This window comes from Leptonychotes weddellii, chromosome X (assembly GCF_054177405.1).
Source record: "Leptonychotes weddellii isolate Sample4059 chromosome X, ASM5417740v2, whole genome shotgun sequence".
Classification (NCBI taxonomy): Eukaryota; Metazoa; Chordata; class Mammalia; order Carnivora; family Phocidae; genus Leptonychotes; species Leptonychotes weddellii.
Window position 1 is genome coordinate 92,446,519 of NC_138385.1, and position 18,127 is coordinate 92,464,645.

General features: G+C 44.4%; 1 protein-coding gene across 1 annotated transcript in view; it reads left to right on the top strand.

Moving 5' to 3' along the window:
• SH3KBP1 (SH3 domain containing kinase binding protein 1) overlaps positions 1-18,127 on the top strand; it is a 324,512-nt gene that overhangs the window by 40,174 nt on the left and 266,211 nt on the right. Inside the window, exon 2 of the mRNA XM_081807974.1 lies at positions 11,772-11,929. Coding sequence (XP_081664100.1) covers positions 11,772-11,929 — 158 coding nt within the window. The remainder of the gene's footprint in view (positions 1-11,771; positions 11,930-18,127) is intronic.

Here is an 18,127-nt window from a genome sequence, read left to right on the forward strand (position 1 = left end):
TTTTTTTTTTTTAAAGATTTTATTTATTTATTTGAGACAGAGAGAATGAGAGACAGAGAGCATGAGAGGGAGGAGGGTCAGAGGGAGAAGCAGACTCCCTGCCGAGCAGGGAGCCCGATGTGGGACTCGATCCCGGGACTCCAGGATCATGACCTGAGCCGAAGGCAGTCGCTTAACCAACTGAGCCACCCAGGCGCCCAAGAATTCATTTTTAATAAAGAAGTTTAAGCAAACATTTTCAACACCTTATCCATAACCAAAGCGTTCTAACCATCCATGCAGTGTCTGTTGAATAAAATTGGTCCATGACATGAGTGGGTGTCAGGGAAGAAGCAATGTTTTCTAATTATTTTATTTTATATAATCTCTAATTAAATTAACACATAGTATAAGCAGACATTTGACTGTTTCTGCTTTCTTTTTAAAGTTTGGTTGGCCCCAAACCTTTTGGATCTTCTCACTGAGAAAAATAAGGGATCACCTTCTAATCAGGTACCTGTCTTTAGGTCTTGCCTTTGAATCTGAGAACCAGGCTGTCATTATAAAGTTGGGGGAGGAGGAAGCCATATCTATTTATCCTTAAGCCATTTTGTTACTTAAAACTGTCAAGTATTTATGTAAAGCAACATTCATGTGCTTTCTTTCTTATACTGAAAAAAAAAAGGTTATGTTTTCTTTAAGTGGCTGAACTGTTTTTGACTTAATTAACTTTTTATTAAACTGGTTTTCTAAGGTACAGTTTATTTTCTCTTCCATGACTGTTGTGTAAGAACCATTCTCTCTATAGGCTTATCAACCATAATCAATTGTCTTGATTCTTTGCTAGTTCTTTTTTTTTTTTTTTTTTTTACCTGCAAAATCATCTGCACACATTCTCTGTGCTTTCTTTTTTATTTAAAAACATCTTTTGGGGGCGCCTGGGTGGCTCAGATGGTTGAGCGTCTGCCTTCGGCTCAGGTCATGATCTCCAGGTCCTGGGATCGAGTCCCACGTCAGGCTCCCAGCTCAGTGGGGAGTCTGCTTCTCCCTCTGCCCTTCCCTCTGCTTGTGCTCTCTCTGTTTCTCTCTCTCAAATGAATAAATAAAAATCTTAAAAAAACCAACAAAATATCTTTGTCAGGCCGAGTTATTCTTCTCCACTCTATCGAAGGCACATTCTTTTTTTTTTTTTTAAAGATTTTATTTATTTATTTGACAGAGAGAGACACAGCGAGAGAGGGAACACAAGCAGGGGGAGTGGGAGAGGGAGAAGCAGGCTCCCCGCAGAGCGGGGAGCCCGATGCGGGACTCGATCCCAGGACCCTGGGATCATGACCTGAGCTGAAGGCAGTCGCTTAACCAACTGAGCCACCCAGGCGCCCTCGAAGGCACATTCTTAACAGAGCTGTGCATTAGGTTTGCAGGGGTTAATTTCAGTCGGGAAGTGTTTAATAATTCATTGTTTCTGGCTCCTGGGTGAGGCCTGGTGAGGCCAAGGCTTCCAAATGCAGGCTGTGAGGGACTCACTCCCCAGCCTTTGTGAAGCACTTCTGGTTGAGGGAGCAGGCGACCCAACCACGGCCCTGCATTCTCATCTCGGCCCCCCGGTGCCTCTGCTGTCAGGCGCGGGGGATGGCAGAGGTGGGGATGGAGTCGAGGCTGATCACAGTGGCACTTGAGAGGCTTGGACCAGTGGACCATAACCTGTTTTGTGACTAACTGGTCATCTGGTTTTTTACTTTCTCTAGCCTTAGAGTCAAACAACTAGGCTCACATTTGTCATGGCATTTCATTGCGCTGAGTAATAAGCTGTGGTTTGGAGTAACACTTTCTCAGGCCATGCACTCACTTGCCCACATTTGCTGAGCACCTACTATGTGCCAGACGCCCGGTGAGGGCGACGAGATGCTTAGATCTGCCCTTTAAGGGCTCCCGTCCCAGGGAGCAGAGAGGGAGGACATGTGCGGGGAGCCCTTCGCAGCACGACGCAGACCTGTAAGGCTAGTGGCTCTGGCTTATGGAGCAGCTTCTGCGTGCAGTTTACACGCATCATCCCTCATTGTTGTAGCAACCCAATGGGTCTATCACCTCCTGGTTTTAAGCACAGAGCCAGTGAACTCAGGCGAGGTGTGTGGCCCCTTGTGCACAGCTAGCGTGTATCTAAGCCGGAACTCACTCCCGGGCCTACCAGGCTTAGGGCCTGTGTTCTTTCTCCCACGGCTCACGTGTTCTGCGAAGATGCTTGGACTGGGGGTGGGGGGCGCGTTGAGAGATGGGCCTGGAGGCCGGCCTAGTGAGCAGCGTCACAGGAGTGTCCTGAGTGCCAAGGGTGGTGGTCAGCAGCAGGCCTTCTTCCCCCTCTCACAGCTGACTGCTACTTTCTCTTCTCTCTTGATGGCTCTCTTTCCCCTCCTTGCTGAGGCCCAGTTCTGGGAGCTGCTGATGGGCCCCTGCAGATGTCGTTTGCAAACGGTGCCCGGGGAGAGAGTTCAGGCCCAGTGACTCTTCGTTCACTGTGGAGTCTGTGTTCTGTGCCTGTCTTCCTTGGGGAAGCTCATGTTCAGTTTCTAACAGTTTCAGGCCTTAGGAATGACCCTTTGTTGGCCCCCGAATGGTCTCCTTAGTGGTGTGTTTGTGAAGATGCCAGAGGTAAATGTGCTGGTGTGGAGGTCAGCTTTGTTGGACTTGGAGGTCCTCACAGGGCCAGTGGCCCTGACCCAGGAAGTTCAGATCCCCAAACCCTCAGCCTTGACACTACCAAGAGAGCAAGGGATGGTGAGAACTGGGCCTTGTGCAGACTTGCATAGGGAAGAGTCTGTTGTTCAAAAAGTTGATGATGTAGAAGTGTATCTGTTAAGGTTCTCTGGTTGCAAGAAACAGAAACCAACTCACCCTCCATCGTAGTAGGGAAGAGGATTTACTGGAGGGCCACTGGCTGGTTTATAGGATGGAAGAAAAGCTGGAAGTTCAGGTCGAGAAAAGATGGCAACGAGACAGACGCAGAGATCCCTGCCTCTTTTGGGAGCCCTGCTGGGGGATCTGCTCCATCTGCTGTTGTGAGACCTAGTTGAGTCCTGTGCTGGCAGAGGTGGGATATTTTCATGGGCAGTCCCATCAAACTGTATCTCATGGGAGAGGGGAGGGTCCCCCAAACGGATTTACCTTCTGAATGGGGATTGGTCTCTCCCTGGGACACAAAGGCAGTCAACCAGCTGGACGAGTGATATCTACAATCGTAAATTCCAAAATATACGTCATGCAGTCTTTTTATTTTTAAAAGCTATATTGAGGTATAAAATTCTACCCATTTTAAGTGTACAGTTCAATGATTTTAGTAAATTTACAGCATTGTGAAACCCTCACCACAATTTAATTTTAGAACATTTCCGTCACCCCAGTAAGAGCTCTTATATTCAACTGCAGTCACTCCCTGGCCTAGGCAAGCACTGATCTCCTTTCCATTTCATTAGATTTGAACATAGGTTCTTATATGTTCTTGACAGGTGTCATTTTTCCTGGGTATTCTGGGAACTTTGCTGCATATGAAAGGGAAAAAAACCCCAGTTGCCTTGGATGTCTATATCTCTCTGGTCTCAGTTTTCCTCCCTTTCACTTCGTATCTTCTCCTCTCTCACCGGGACCATGATGTGGAAAAGTTTAGTCCCAGCCTTGACGTTGCCATGGTTTAGCTCTCATCCTCTCTATGCCTCAGTCATGGAAACTTCCAGGCCTCAGTTCCTCATCTGTAAAATTAAGAAAAGGATTTGACAAGATGATAATTAATGTTCTTTCTATCTCTAATGATCAGGAATCATGACCTTTCTCGGTGAAATCTTTTTTGGCAAACAATTACTTCTTGATTTTGTATGCTTTCTTCAGTCAGACAACTGGAACAAAACAAAAAATTATTCTTTAAAATTCACAAGTGAAATGATTCTTTTTCTTTTTCTATTGAGATATAATTGACATATAACAGTTTCAGGTGTACAACATAATGATTTGATTTTTTTTTTTTTAAAGATTTTATTTATTTATTTGAGAGAGAGAGAATGAGAGAGACAGAGAGCACATGAGAGGGGGGAGGGTCAGAGGGAGAAGCAGGCTCCCTGCCAAGCAGGGAGCCCGATGCGGGACTCGATCCTGGGACTCCAGGATCATGACCTGAGCCCAAGGCAGTCGCTCAACCAACTGAGCCACCCAGGCGCCCTAATGATTTGATATTTGTATGTATTTCAAAATGATCAACACAATAAGTCTATTTACCATCCATCACCACACGTAAAGAATTTTTTTCTTGCGATGAGAACTTTTACGAGTTACTCTCAGCAACTTTGATATATGCAGTAAAATATTATTATTTTTTAAATTTTTTATTGTTATGTTAATCACCATACATTACATCATTAGTTTTAGATGTAGTGTTCCATGATTCATTGTTTGTGCATAACACCCAGTGCTCCATGTAGAACGTGCCCTCTTTAATACCCATCACCAGGCTAACCCATCCCCCCACCCCCCTCCCCTCTAGAACCCTCAGTTTGTTTTTCAGAGTCCATCGTCTCTCATGGTTCATCTCCCCCTCCGATTTCCCCCCCTTCATTCTTCCCCTCTGCAGTAAAGTATTATTAACTATGGTCACCATACTATACATTACATCCCCATGACTTATTTATTTTATAACTGGAAGTTTGTACCTTTTGACCCCCTTCCCCCCTTTCATGTCCCCCTCCCACCTCTGCCAATCCCTGCCTCTGTCAACGACCAATCTGTTCTCTTGATCTATGAGCTTTATGTCTTTCTGTTTTTTTTTAGAGTCCACATATAAGTGAGATCATACAATAATTATCTTTCTTTGTCTTGCTCTTTCTTTCACTTAGCATAATGCCCTCAAGGTCATCCATGTTGTTGCAAATGGAAAGATTCCATTCTTTTTTATGGGTGAATATTATGCCATTATGTATGTGTCCCACATCCTCTTTATCAATTCATCTATTGATGGACACTTGGGCTGCTTCCATATCACGGCTCTTGTAAATAATGGAAGAGTGAACATAGGGGTGCAGATATCTTTTCCTGTAAGTGTTTTCATTTTCTTCAGATAAATGCCCAGGAGTGGGATCGCTGGATCACCTGGTAGTCCTATTTTTAATTTTTGGAGGGACCTTCATACTGCTTTCCATAGCAGCTGCGCCATTCCCATCAGTGGAACACGAGGTTCCCTTTTCTCCACATCCTCACCAACACTTGTTATTTCTTGTCTTTTTGATTTTAGCCATGCTGACAGTTGTGAGGTGATATCTCGTTGTGGTTTTATTTGCATTTCCCTGATGATGAGTGATGTTGAGCACCTTTTTATGCACTTGTTGGCCATCTGTAGGTCTTCTTTGGAGAAATGTCTATTCGGAACCTCTGCCCGTTTTTTAATCAGATTGTGTGTGTGTGGTTTTTGTTTGTTTTTTTTGTGTTTGTTTTGCTATTGAGTTGTATGAATTATTTATATATCTTGGATATTAGCCCCTTATTAGATATATAATTTGTAAAGATTTTCTCCTGTTCCATAGGTTGCCTTTTCATTTTGTTGATGGTTTTCTTTGCTGCTTATACATCTGAAATTCTATATTTTTTATTTATGTATTTTTAAAGATTTTATTTATTTACTTCAGAGAGAGAGAGAGAGAGAACATGAATGGGGGAGGGGCAGAGGGAGAGGGAGAAGCAGCCTTCCCATGGAGCGGGGAGCCCGATGTGAGGCTCGATCCCAGGACCTGCGCCGAAGGCAGATGCTTAATGACTGAGCCACCCAGGCGCCCCTAATTTTTTAATTTTTAAAAAAGTTTTATTTATTTATTTGAGAGAAAGAGAGAGCAGGGGGAGGGGCAAAGGCAAAGGGAGAGGGAGAGAGAAACTCGAGCAGACTCCCTGCTGAGTGCAGAGCCCTGGTGTAGGGCTCTGTCTCCTGACCCCAAGATCATGACCTGAGCCGAAATCAAGAGTTGGATGCTCAAGCAACTGAGCCACCCAGGTGCCCGCGTCTGAAATTCCCAGTGCTTAAAACTGCATGAGAGGTTTGTGGCATTATCTGTATATAAAGGAAATTAATTGGAAAACTTTTATTCTCCTTCATGCTCCTTGGTTTATTCAAATATTTGTGAGCTGGACATGATGCTCCACAAGGGAGGTAGAAATCTGAAACCTGAAGAAGATAATGGTTCTTCCCAGACGGAGCTTGCAGTCTGCCTGGGCCGAGCCACCGTGAACTTGTGGTGTGCTAAGTGGTGCCAGGAGACAGGAAGTTCAGTGCACAGAGGTGGGGAGGGGCCGGGTCACAGAGTGGGGCCTCTGAAATGCCACCGTGAGAAGTTTGCTGTGAGAAGGTGCTTGGCAGCTGGCTCATCCAACTGACAGTTAAAAAGCAGCCATTTCATCTTTGGGGGAGGACACATTCCAGCAAGTGTGAAGGCAGAGATCTGGGTGGTTGACAACGTTTTGCGTGTTAAAGGAGATGGCTCTGTCTGTCCATACACATGGGTTAACCGTAGCTTCAGCATTTGCAGCAGGGCCAGATGCAGCAAACATGTGGAGGCTGGCTTTTGGCAGGAGCAGGCAGCTGGAGGGGGGTATTTTTCTGACAGGGAGACGTTTTTAAGTTTTGTAATTTATGGTGTCTTTAAATATGGGATTTTGTTTACTGTTGCCCTAATTACACCTCTGATATATTTTATTTAGCTTAGTGTTTTAATTTTGTGCTCATGCCCACAGGTAGTTTCCCAAAGGGTACCATTAACAAAAATCTTAGGTAATGTTTTACCATTCCTGCAGCTACCTGCAACTTCCTGAAGCCAAGGAAATGGGTTTCGGGGACACAGTCTTTCTCATGGGCTCTTGTCAATATTTTGACTGTGTTTATGACATGTGAGGTCTTGATTTCCTGTCTGCCAAGTATTATCCTAATTATCTCTGTCCAACGAAAGTACAGTACTAGGCCGCATATGTAATTTTATTATTTTTTTTATTTTTATTTTTTTAAATGTTTTATTTATTTATTCATGAGAGTCAGAGAGGGAGAGAGAGAGAGAGAGAGAGAGGCAGAGGCAGAGGGAGAAGCAGGCTCCCCGCCTAGCAGGGAGCCCGATGAGGGACTCGATCCCAGGACCCTGGGATCATGACCTGAGCCGAAGGCAGACGCTTAACCATCTGAGCCACCCAGGCGCCCTGCATATGTAATTTTAAATGTCCCAGTAGCCACGTCCATAAGGTAAAAAGAAACAAGCGAAATTAATTTGAATAATTATTTAACCCAGCATATGTAAAATATCATTTCAACATGCAATCAATCTAAATTTATGAGATATTTTACATTCTTTTTCTCCCCATTAGTCTTTGCCACCTGCTCTGTATTTTATAGCCCATCTCAATTCAGACCAGCGACACTTCAGGTCCTCAATCGCCAAATATGGCAGGTGATACTGTAGTGGACAGCCAAAGTCCAGAACCTTTCAAAGGCTTACGGACAACACAGGACAGAACATTCCAAGGCGGTAGGAGAGACACAGCTTCATGATTTATGAACCCTTAAGAAAACCATACATAGGTTTCCTCCTCTTAGAGCAACCTGATATATAAAAATTCATCTTGACAGGAAAGGTAAAGCAGGAAGTGATTATTCATGTTACAAAAGAATTAACCACAGGAGTCTTTAAATAGCAAGCTCCCTTAGTGCACTGAAGAATCTGACTCAATTTGCAAAAATGTGATTGACGCTTGGCATTTTGGTACCAACTTGGTTGGGCAGAGAACTACCTGCCATTATAAAAGGCAGGCTGAGCAGTTGGTGTGTCATGGCCTACCGAGCACCTACTACATGTCATGGATGCTCATAGGAGAATGAGAACAGAAGTAAGAACTAAGGGTGAGCTGTACCCAGAAGGCCTTTAGACGCTCACTGGGAGCATGAGACACATGTGCAGCCCCCACCACAGGGGATTGCCTTGAGGCCAGGGCCCAGGGAGGACTGGGGGCCGGAGGGGCCAGGAGGGTGATATGAGGCAGTCGGGGCCCAGCTGGCGCCAGAAGGCAGACAGGGCGTATGTGATGACTTAAGTGTCTAGGAGATAAAACAAGTGTAACTCTGGAAAGACTGGGTCAATAAGATACTGGGAGGACTCAAAAATTATGTAGTTATGCTTTATTTATCCCTGAGCCCCTAATTCCTAATCCCCAGCCTTCCTTACAGTAAGCATTGATTAAGGTGTGTCCTCGAGCTCATCAAACAGAAAAGAAAGACTGAAGGAAAACCAGGGTGTGTTTCTCATCACTTTGCGACTTTAGCTGGCAGCTCTTTACTCCCCAGTAACCATCTTGAAGCAGATTTCTCCGTCCCTTTCCAGCTTCATTTTGGTAAGGCCCACATACAGAACAGAGAAGGTGAGACTTGTTCTTTAGGAAAGAAGCAAGGTTACTATTCTGGAAGTTAATGGGATTCTGACTCCCCCAAAGTACACAGGATTCAAGTTCAGTATCTAGGTGGACTATTGACTGGATTCCTCCTTAGCAGCCTTCCTATGCTCTCTCTCCCCCCACAGAGAGGTCCCATGTGCTGCTCCCCCATTCCACTCCCCACAATTTCCTGTTCCCATCAGACAGACTATGAGCTTTTATCTCCAAGTGCTAATAGGCTCCTTGGGGAGCCTAAGTCCATGTTCCAAGCCTTTTCTTAGTTAAAAAAAGACCTATTATTAAAAAAGTAATTATTTCCATGTATATATTTATGTGCATATACTACTGTACTGGTTGATTGAGAAAATCCAAAAGAAGCTTCTAAACATTTGTTATTAGGTTTAGTGGACTTGGGGAACACATAAGATTGAGTATTATATGACTTTAGACATTGGTAGAAAATGAAGGCGTTTGTCTTCATAGCTCAGGTACATACTTTCAAACATCTTGCAATCCCAATAGTTCCATACTATAATTAGGTGATTTACACCTATATCAGTGGTGGAAAACAACCTGTATTATAAATTGTCTTGATAATTTAGGGTTTTGGTCATCTCCCTGTAAGGCCTGGTTGGCCTGTCCTTGTGTTCACCTCCCCATGTAGCTGGCAAAGAGCTCATACCAGGAGCAGAAAGTGGCAGCTCCACCATTTCCTTGTTTACTTGGTCACATGTTGAGTATTCTCTACAACCCCTACTTTCTTTTTCTTTTTTTTTTTTTTAAGATTTTATTTATTTGACAGAGAGAGAGGGAGAGAGCACAAGCAAGGGGAGCGGCAGGCAGAGGGAGAGGGAGAAGCAGGCCCCCCGCCGAGCGGGGAGCCCGATGTGGGGCTCGATCCCAGGACCCTGGGATCATGACCTGAGCCGAAGGCAGACGCTTAACGACTGAACCACTCAGGCGCCCCCAACCCCTACTTTCTTAACACAAATCTTTTCAAGCCTTTCATCCATTTAGTGAGAGGTAATAGCCATAAAGAGGCTTTATCAGGAGGCCTCAGAGAACTGCAGGGGCCTCACGTAGCTGAAAGCTGGCTCTGGCTCTAGCCGCCATTCTTGTCCAAGAGCACTGCTGTCCCTCAGGCTGCTTCCTGTCTGCAGAGCACCCTCGACGGCTGGCCCTAGAGGCTGGATGAAGGAACCAGTGTCATTCTGCAAATGGAATATTCGCGAAGTTGAATTTTTCTCTTTTTAAAATTAAATTAAAATGAATTGATGTTCTAATTTTTTTTTTTCCCATCGTGTCAACTAATCCCTGAAGTGAGCTCATCACACTTGGGAGAACACTGGCTCAGAAAATGATTGTAACTGCTTTGCTGAGCTTCAGGTTCTTTAATTGGGAAGATGAACATCATAACATTGTGAGGATTAAATGAGATAATGCAGGAAAATGTTGGGCACAGAAACAGTGGTTGCTGTCGGGTCCATTCCAATAGCAGAGCTTCAATAGGTCCCTGTCTAGGTCATTTGAAGAAAGTTGTTTTTTTATTGACCTGGTTCTGATTGTTGTGATAGCTAATTTGAACTGCTGGTGAGCAGAGCACGAGACAAGAAAATAGAAGTGTTTCCGCCTTTATACTGGTCAGGAACCAGGAAGAATCTGAAAAGGTTGCTTTGTTTATGCTCTTATGTTCCTCCTTTTTGTTTATAAGTGATGAGAAGGGTTTACAACTCAACTTCATCCTGGCCAGATTCATGATAGCAAAGTCAGCCAGCTAATTTTGGAGTGAAAAAATTATCCAGGCAAGGAAATTTCACTTTGGGGTGCTGATGAACTGTCTGGGTTTGCTGACATGAATGGAAAGGGTTAGCATGCCAGTCTGGATAGCCAGGGTCTTCTGATCTGGAAGCACTTAGGGAATTCATCCCTAATGGATATGCAAAGCCCATTTGATGGGGGGCCCACTCACCTACCAACCTTTTTCCGGGAAACGTACCCCAGTGGACTGAAACTTCAAAAGTCGTGTGTGCTTTTTTGTCTCCTACTGAAGAAATCTTCACCAAACCCAAGATTACTAAGGTTTGATTCTGTGCTTTCTTATGAAGATTTTATAGTTTTAGCTCTTAGATTGAGGTCTGTGATCCATTCTGAGTTCATTTTTGTATGTGTGCTTCATGTAGGGCTCATGTAAAACCTTTCCTCTTCCATTTCTGTAATTCCTAAATTGCTAATTCACTACTTAAGGGTTCACCTAATTTTTGCTACCGTTCTATTTATTCATTTGCCATTCATTCATTCATACTGACCTGCAAATATAGAAGGAAAAGGACAGGAGGTTTATTGGTTGAGGGGGGTGTGAGGCGAGACCCAAAGTGTAGATGAATTGCATAATCCATCTATGGGTAAGTTAACACGCTCAGGATTGCTTAGCTCTGCTAACGTGCATCCGTACTTTGTCAACAAGAAGCCCCATCTGTGTCATCTGTTGCCTCCCCCTATGACTAAGTATAAAACATCACCCCAGATTGGGAGAATGCTTTAAAATGGTATTGCTGCCTGAGGGGCGCCTGGGTGGCTCAGCCGGTTAAGCGTCTGCCTTCGACTCAGGTCACGATCTTGGGGTCCTGGGGTTGAGCCCCAGTGTCTGGGTCCCCACTCAGCAGGGAGTCTTCTGGAGATTCTCTCTCTCCCTCTGCCCCTCCCCACTACTCATGCACTCGCTCTCTCTCTCTCAAATAAATAAATAAAATCTTTAAAGAATGGTGTTGCTGCCTGAGAGGCCCTCTGTTGAGAGGGCAGCTGTGCGTGCAGGCGTGAGCAGTCTGAGACGTTGGCTTGGCCAGCGGGGCCCTCAGTGCCAGCTGTCCTTACACATGTTGGGGCTGAGAGAGGGGCATTTTCTCTGTAGAGTGGCACTTATTATCACCCACATTTTGCATGCCTGAGGCCCAGAGAAGTTAATGTCACACGGTTAGCCTTGGCAAGGGTGGGGGCACCTAAGTACCAAATCTGCGTCTGTTAACTACTTTCTCTGCGCTTGGAGAAAGGATGCTGTGCTCCTTCCGGGAGTGCTGATATTGTTGGCCTTCTGCCATTGTGTGATTTCCTCTCTGAAGCTCCTGCTGGCCCTGAGACCCGTAGGCCACTCTGACTGTGCCTGACCACGGACCTGTGCTTTGTGGTTTCTGTACAACAGGCCTCAGGTTAACCAAAATCAGGTTGCTGTGTGGGGCCCTGTTATTTTAAGTATCGGTAGAGGGGAACTCCCTTTAATATGACTACTGATCTTCCAGGACTGGTGGGCCTTAGCAGCATCTGATCTAAAGTGCTCTTTCTTCTGTCCCTGTTCCTTCCAGTGGAGGCCATAGTGGAATTTGACTACCAGGCCCAGCACGACGATGAGCTGACGATCAGCGTGGGTGAGATCATCACCAACATCAGGAAGGAGGATGGAGGCTGGTGGGAGGGACAGATCAACGGCAGGAGAGGTTTGTTCCCTGACAACTTTGTAAGAGTGAGTACAACGTGAAACCCTTTTCCTGTCTCCTGTGTGGGTTCTACTGACCAAAGCTTTGGGGGCACTTGAGGAATTTCATGGGCTCTCTTACGGGATGAATTGATGGTTTGACCTCTTGCGTGCTATCAAGAAGAGCATGTAGAGCTTTGCACCAACTATCTAGAGACCCATTTTGAAATCACTTTCTTAAGGCCCAGAATGTCCTCTTTTTAAACTATGTCACTTAGAAAATGCTGGAAAAATATAAAGCTTGTTAAACTGTTTTTATTTATGTACTTGTTCACTTGCTTTGATGTTTTAAGAGAATTTTACCCTTTTCCATTCCATTCAAAATGAGGTGAAAGTAGTTTTGACTATTTAAGTCAAGTAGCAATCAAACTAAATGTAGAATTCCAGTTATGCTATGTTTTCGAACTTTATATTCACATCGCTTTTTTGATAGGAACTATATTATTTTTCTTTCCCCTTTATGGTCATGAAGCATTGCATAAAATCTACTTTTTCAGTAAGGTTTGGAAAATTATGCCCTTTGCAGAAATCATCTAGGGGTTAACTACAAAAATGCAGCTCATTCATGTTAAGAAATTATATACTGCAAGTTGTACATAATAGTTGGGATTGGGTTAAAAAAAAAAAAAAGGCGGGTCACCTTGAGGCTGTTCCCAGTGGGAAATACCAAGTAGGTCTAAAAATTTTTTGTACCGTAAACTTTCTATCTAATGCTGGAGGAGACTGGATTGTTCTCGGTAGGAAGGGCTGTGTGCACAAATCCGCAGGGCCTCTGCTGTAGTTTTGGGGGGGTAGCAGACCATGCCTAAGACCTGCGGCTGTGGGGAGCAGGTGGTGTGGGGAATGCTGGGCCTAGAGAAGCAGGTGCCCTGGTCAGAGAGTCTCGAGGGCTACATGGGAGGGTTTTATGAAAAGGGATTGATGATGAAAAACAGTGTCCAACCCCTGGGCCCTCTACCTGTGCCCTGCCCCCCAAGTGTAGAACAAATAGGAACTCAGTTCAGTGTCTTTCCTCAGGATCTTGCCTCAGAGTGTTCCTGCTAACAGTTCTTTTGTTCATTTCTTTTTGTTGTGCAGAAGGCTGGGGGAAGTTTTGTTGGTAACATGCTGATAAACTTACTTTCTGTAGATAGTTGTGGGAGTGCAGACTTTTTTTTCTTACCTTATAGTTGAACCTAGCAGCTCTCTCCCCTTTTAAGAGTAGGAAAGCATTACATCTGGGCTACTACAGATTGACTCTGTTGAATTGATGTGCAAATGGGGGTGAATTATTTTGCCCTTCCAAACAAAATCCCCAATTTTGGGACAAGGACTGTCCTTGAAGTTGAGCAAATTCTGGTGGGGAAGGACGATTTCTCCAGACAAAAGGGGGAAGGTTTGGTGTGAAGATGGAGGACTAAGAAATGAGAGAAGAGGACCATGGGAAAGAAAAAGGAATATCTGGGGAAGAGAGAAGAGGATCCTGGGAAGGAGGTGAGGACTGTGGGAAAGAGAGAGGAAGACTCTGGGAAGGAAGGGAGGACTTGGGAGGAGAGAGGACATCCCTGGGAAGGAGTAGGGACTACAGTGTTGGCACCAGTTTTGGGGTGGGGGGAGGCCCTATTTGGAAAGCCTTATTTTGATGTCCTGTAGGCTCAGTGGCCCCTCATTCCAAACCAGAAATCCATTGACTCAGAAAACTTCTGAGTTGGACTTTGCTCAGGACTTAAGGCTGGGCCGCCTACTTAGGCGTTTGGGGGGGCTGGCAGGTACCAGGACAGGGAAGCGCAGTGCAGGAAGAGCCCAGGCAGGCTCGGAACCTCTCCTCCTTGCTCAGGGGGTGCTGGGGGGCGGGAGCTCCTCACTGTGAGCCCGGGGTGATGTGGTCCTGGCCGAGGGGCCTCTCTCCACCCTCCTCCCCCTGCTGGGCCTGGGGCTGGGCCTGGGGCCACCACGGCGGGCTCCTGCCCTCTGGCTTCCCTGGGCTTTGGCCCAAGGGGAATGCTGGTAGGAGATGGTCAGGAGGGAGGGAGGCCAGCCAGGTCAGAGATTACCCTGCTGGCTCGCTACCCCCGGGGTTGTCCCTCTGCCAGAGGGTGGCTGCTCCTAAGTCCCCTTCCTCCACGCTCCTTTCTCTTCATCCCCTGTTTCTAGCCCCGCCTCTTGCCTCGCAGTTTCTCTGTACCTCACCCACTTGGTTGTGTGTGGGGGGAGTCTCCTTCTTAGTCCTGCCTCAGATTACCTAATTCGGGCGTGCAATCTGTTTCCTTTTTGGAGCCCGACTACTTCATCTGGCCACTGTGAGGACTAAAGGAGTCAGGATTTAGCACGTGGCTGGCCACCTACTGAGTGTGTCCCCATCCATGTCACCCTTTCCCCTGGCCCGAGGGCCTAATCACTTGTGCTCTCCCCTCGGCTAGAGCACTTCCAGTGCAGGAAGTCACACTCTAGGGAGGTGCTCCTTCCACCGGAGCCAGAAAGGATGTGGCAGGAACGGCTAGGGCTGCGCCACTTGCGGCTGCCACATTTGGCAGAAAAAGAAACTTCTATTCTTTCAGATGGCTGAGTCTATTTTCAAGTCTTCACCCACTGGGAATGTTTTAGGCCTATTATTGAAAAACCTAGTAGGTGGATGCAGTGGGGTTTAACAATAACGCAAACTGCCGTAGAGGGTTCTAGAAGCTGAAAATACATCTTTAGGTAATAACAATCATACTGGCATAAGTTTGCGGTTTGGAGAGTGGGTTTACATATGCTTTCTTTAGCTCAAGAATAATTTGTCCCTGGATTGAATTGGGGAGTCTTGTGGAATCCCACTGTTGTTTGTGTGCCTTTATGCCAGTGTTGCCACGATCAGAGAGCTTACCTTACGCGCTTTCTTGATTCATTTATCGGATCCTTAATCAGCGTCCTTATGGAGCATGGTCCCCCAAGGTGTTGGGATTCAGTATCCACCCTCAACTCTGTATTGTCTCAGTTTCTCAAAAGAAAACTACCAGCCATTCCAGTCACCCCCTTCTTAAGAAGATGCCTGGGCTTTGCCAGCTCTTGGGCTGAGATTTGTTGGCAGGCGTAAATGTATCCAGCCAGGGTACAGTCATGCCCTTTTGGGTTTATCTTCCTTTTTCTTTTATTTAGTTAGTTCTTATTTATTTACTGTACACGTGAAAGAAGAATCCTTTTAAATTCCCCTTTCCTTTCTTCTCCCTACCTGCTTTTTTTAGAATCCATTTTTCTCTCTCTCTCCTCTTTTTTAAAAAAAATTATTCATTGTTAGGTGAAATTTACATAGAGTAAAATGCTGAAGTCATAACTGTACCTCTTGGTGAATTTCTTTTTGTAAGTGTGCACCTCTGTAACCATCATTCAGATCAGTCCTATTTCTGTCCCTCCAGAATCATGCCTTTTCCAAGTCATTCCCCTTCCCATAGGTAAGCTATCATTATAGGTGAGGCTTGCCTGTATTTGAATTTCATATAAATGGAATCAACAAGTATGTGTTCTTTTAGGTACGGCCCCTGTTGCACAACAAAATGTTGTTGCATACATCAGTACTTTGTTCTTGCTGTAGAGTATCCCATTTTATGAATATGCCAGCATTTGTTTATCTGTTCTCCTGTTGATGGACATTCAGGTCGTTTCCAGTTTGGGTATTTTATGATTAAAGGCTCTGAACATTCTTGTGTAAATCTTCTTACAGACGTAGGCCCTTGTTTCTCTTGTGTATTTACCCATGGGAGTGGCATTGCTGCGCACTCACTTTTAAGTGTATATACTTTTTTCTCTTTAAAGCTGTGGCCTCCGTGGATGGGTTGGGGGTGTCATGCCTGTGTCGGAGCCCTGTTTGTGCCACATTAGCCCGCTGAGCCAGTCAGCCTGAATCTGGTTGTCTTCATGTAGCTGCCCTGTGAGCATGACAGCCGAGGAGCCCTAAAGCCTGGAACTCACTCTCCCAGGGACCATTTGATTGTTGGGCCCAAGAAGTATCAAAGACTCCTTCTTAAATTGTTGAAAACATGCCGATAGAGAAAGTTTTATTATGTCAAAATTTTATTGGACTCATTCAGTGAGGGAACTAGCAGAATCACAAAACTGATTCAGTGAGGATATGAGGAACACATGAAAAAGTCAGTGCAGAAAGGGATGTTCAAATAAGATTGCAAAGTTATATTCAAAACAGGTTCGTGTTTTAGAGAACAATACAGTCTTAACCTCTGGGGTTATCATCTCTACCAGAGAAGAAAAAAAAAAGGAGCACACCTTATCATTTTTAAAAAAATTTTTTATTGTTATGTTAAGCACCATACATTACATCATTAGTTTTTGATGTAGTGTTCCATGATTCATTGTTTGCGTATAACACCCAGTTCTCCATGCAGAGCGTGCCCTCCTTAATACCCATCACCAGGCTAACCCATCCTCCCACCCCCCAAAGAGGCAAAGGATCTGTACTCAGAAAACTATAAAATTATCATTTTTCTATATGTTATCCTCTGACTTTTATAGGGTTGTAAAATGTCCTAATAAAGTGTTTGTTAGTTAAATCAAGTTACATTTCCACAGAGAATCACATGATCCTGCTGGGGGTGGAGCTTAGAGAAAATATATCAGCATGACATTAAAAGGTCACACCATCATCCTTTTTCGCCTGATTTTTAAGTTTTGGATTTTTTTTTGGAACGGACAACAAGAGACTGTAATTTGAGGTGCAATAGTAAGAGGTACTAGGATGAAATCCTCAAAGTCATTTATTAAAAAAAAATGCTGCCCTTCTGGGATCTGAAACTGCCACATAAAACAGAAAGATAGCTACCTATTAAAGGCAGATATGGGCTTTTTCATAGAAGTTCATCTTCCCCATGTTGGATTTAATTACCAAGGTCTTTCTTTCGAACCTTACGCCCAGATTCAGACAGCAGTGTATTTTAGTCCAGCAAAGGATTTCTAAGCAGCCTTTTTCTGAGTTCTTCTGACGTGTATCCACAGATATACATTTTTTAATGGCCAGCCAAAGGAATTTTAAAAAGAAAAAACCTTGAAACTTTAGCTTGGGCCCACAGGCGTATGGCTGACTGCTCTGGGAGGGGACCCTTGGTGAAACGCAGCGGGACCCAGGCCCTCAACGTTTTGTTGTACACAAATAGACATGTGGAAAGCAGGAAGCTGCGGTAGGGGTTAAAAGAATATGCTTGTTGGTTTTGAAATTGACCTGACACTGTCTGTGAGGAAGTAAACCATTCTCTCTGCCTATTTGTACATGTGTTAGGGAAACGTACACTCTGCACGCTGTGGGCCCATCGTTGAAGGCTGAGCTGTATTTACTTGTAGCTTGCATGTCTAATGCTGAGTATCACAATTTTCAGCTTGGTTTCCCATTGCCTCAGCCTCCATTTGCTAGGTGTTTCAGATCTCTCTTTGGCATATCCAGAGCCTGTTTTGTATTTGTGTAAAGTTGAAGAATATAGTTGTTTCATAATCAGTGAGGTGAAAGGTCAGGATTTTGCATATTTGTACCATTCAGAGAGAAAGTTCACAGTTACTTTGCTGGGTTTTTTTGTTTTTTTGTTTTTTTGTGTGCTAATGCTGCTTTTAATGGTGGCTCAATATAGAAGTAGAAGGTTTTTCTCACTTGAGCTGATAGAAGTTTTAAAACATGGCCTTTTACACTCTTAAGTAGCCTCATAATAGATTTGTATCTCAGGCTGACAGGGCTATATAAAGGATACAGGACAGGATGGAGATTATTTCTTGTTTTTTTGTGGGGTGAAAGAATTAACTGTTAACCCAGCATCATGATTGTCCTTATTTGGGGAAAACAATGTTATGTTTTGGTGGTGGTTTCATCTTCCATTTCTTTTAGTTGGGTGGGAAACAAAAGGAAATTTGCTTTCTCAAATTTGACATTTTCTTGTTAATACACCTTTTGTTTTGGTAGGTGGCCATCCATTAAGCCCGTTGGAGTCCTCCTGAGTATTTCTGAATTGTGTTGTGAACACATGTGTTTGAGCCCAAGCAACTTGTCTTCTTACAGCATTTAGTTGTTGTTTGCTTTCTTGTTAGACAAATATTAGCAATATATCCTTTCCATCTTCCCTGCCATTAAGATCCCAAATCTCATCAAACGTCTGTTTTGAAAACCAGGGCGATAGTAGTAAAAAAAAAAAAAAAGGTTTTACACAAACTATCCCTTCTTTTTTTTTTTTTTTT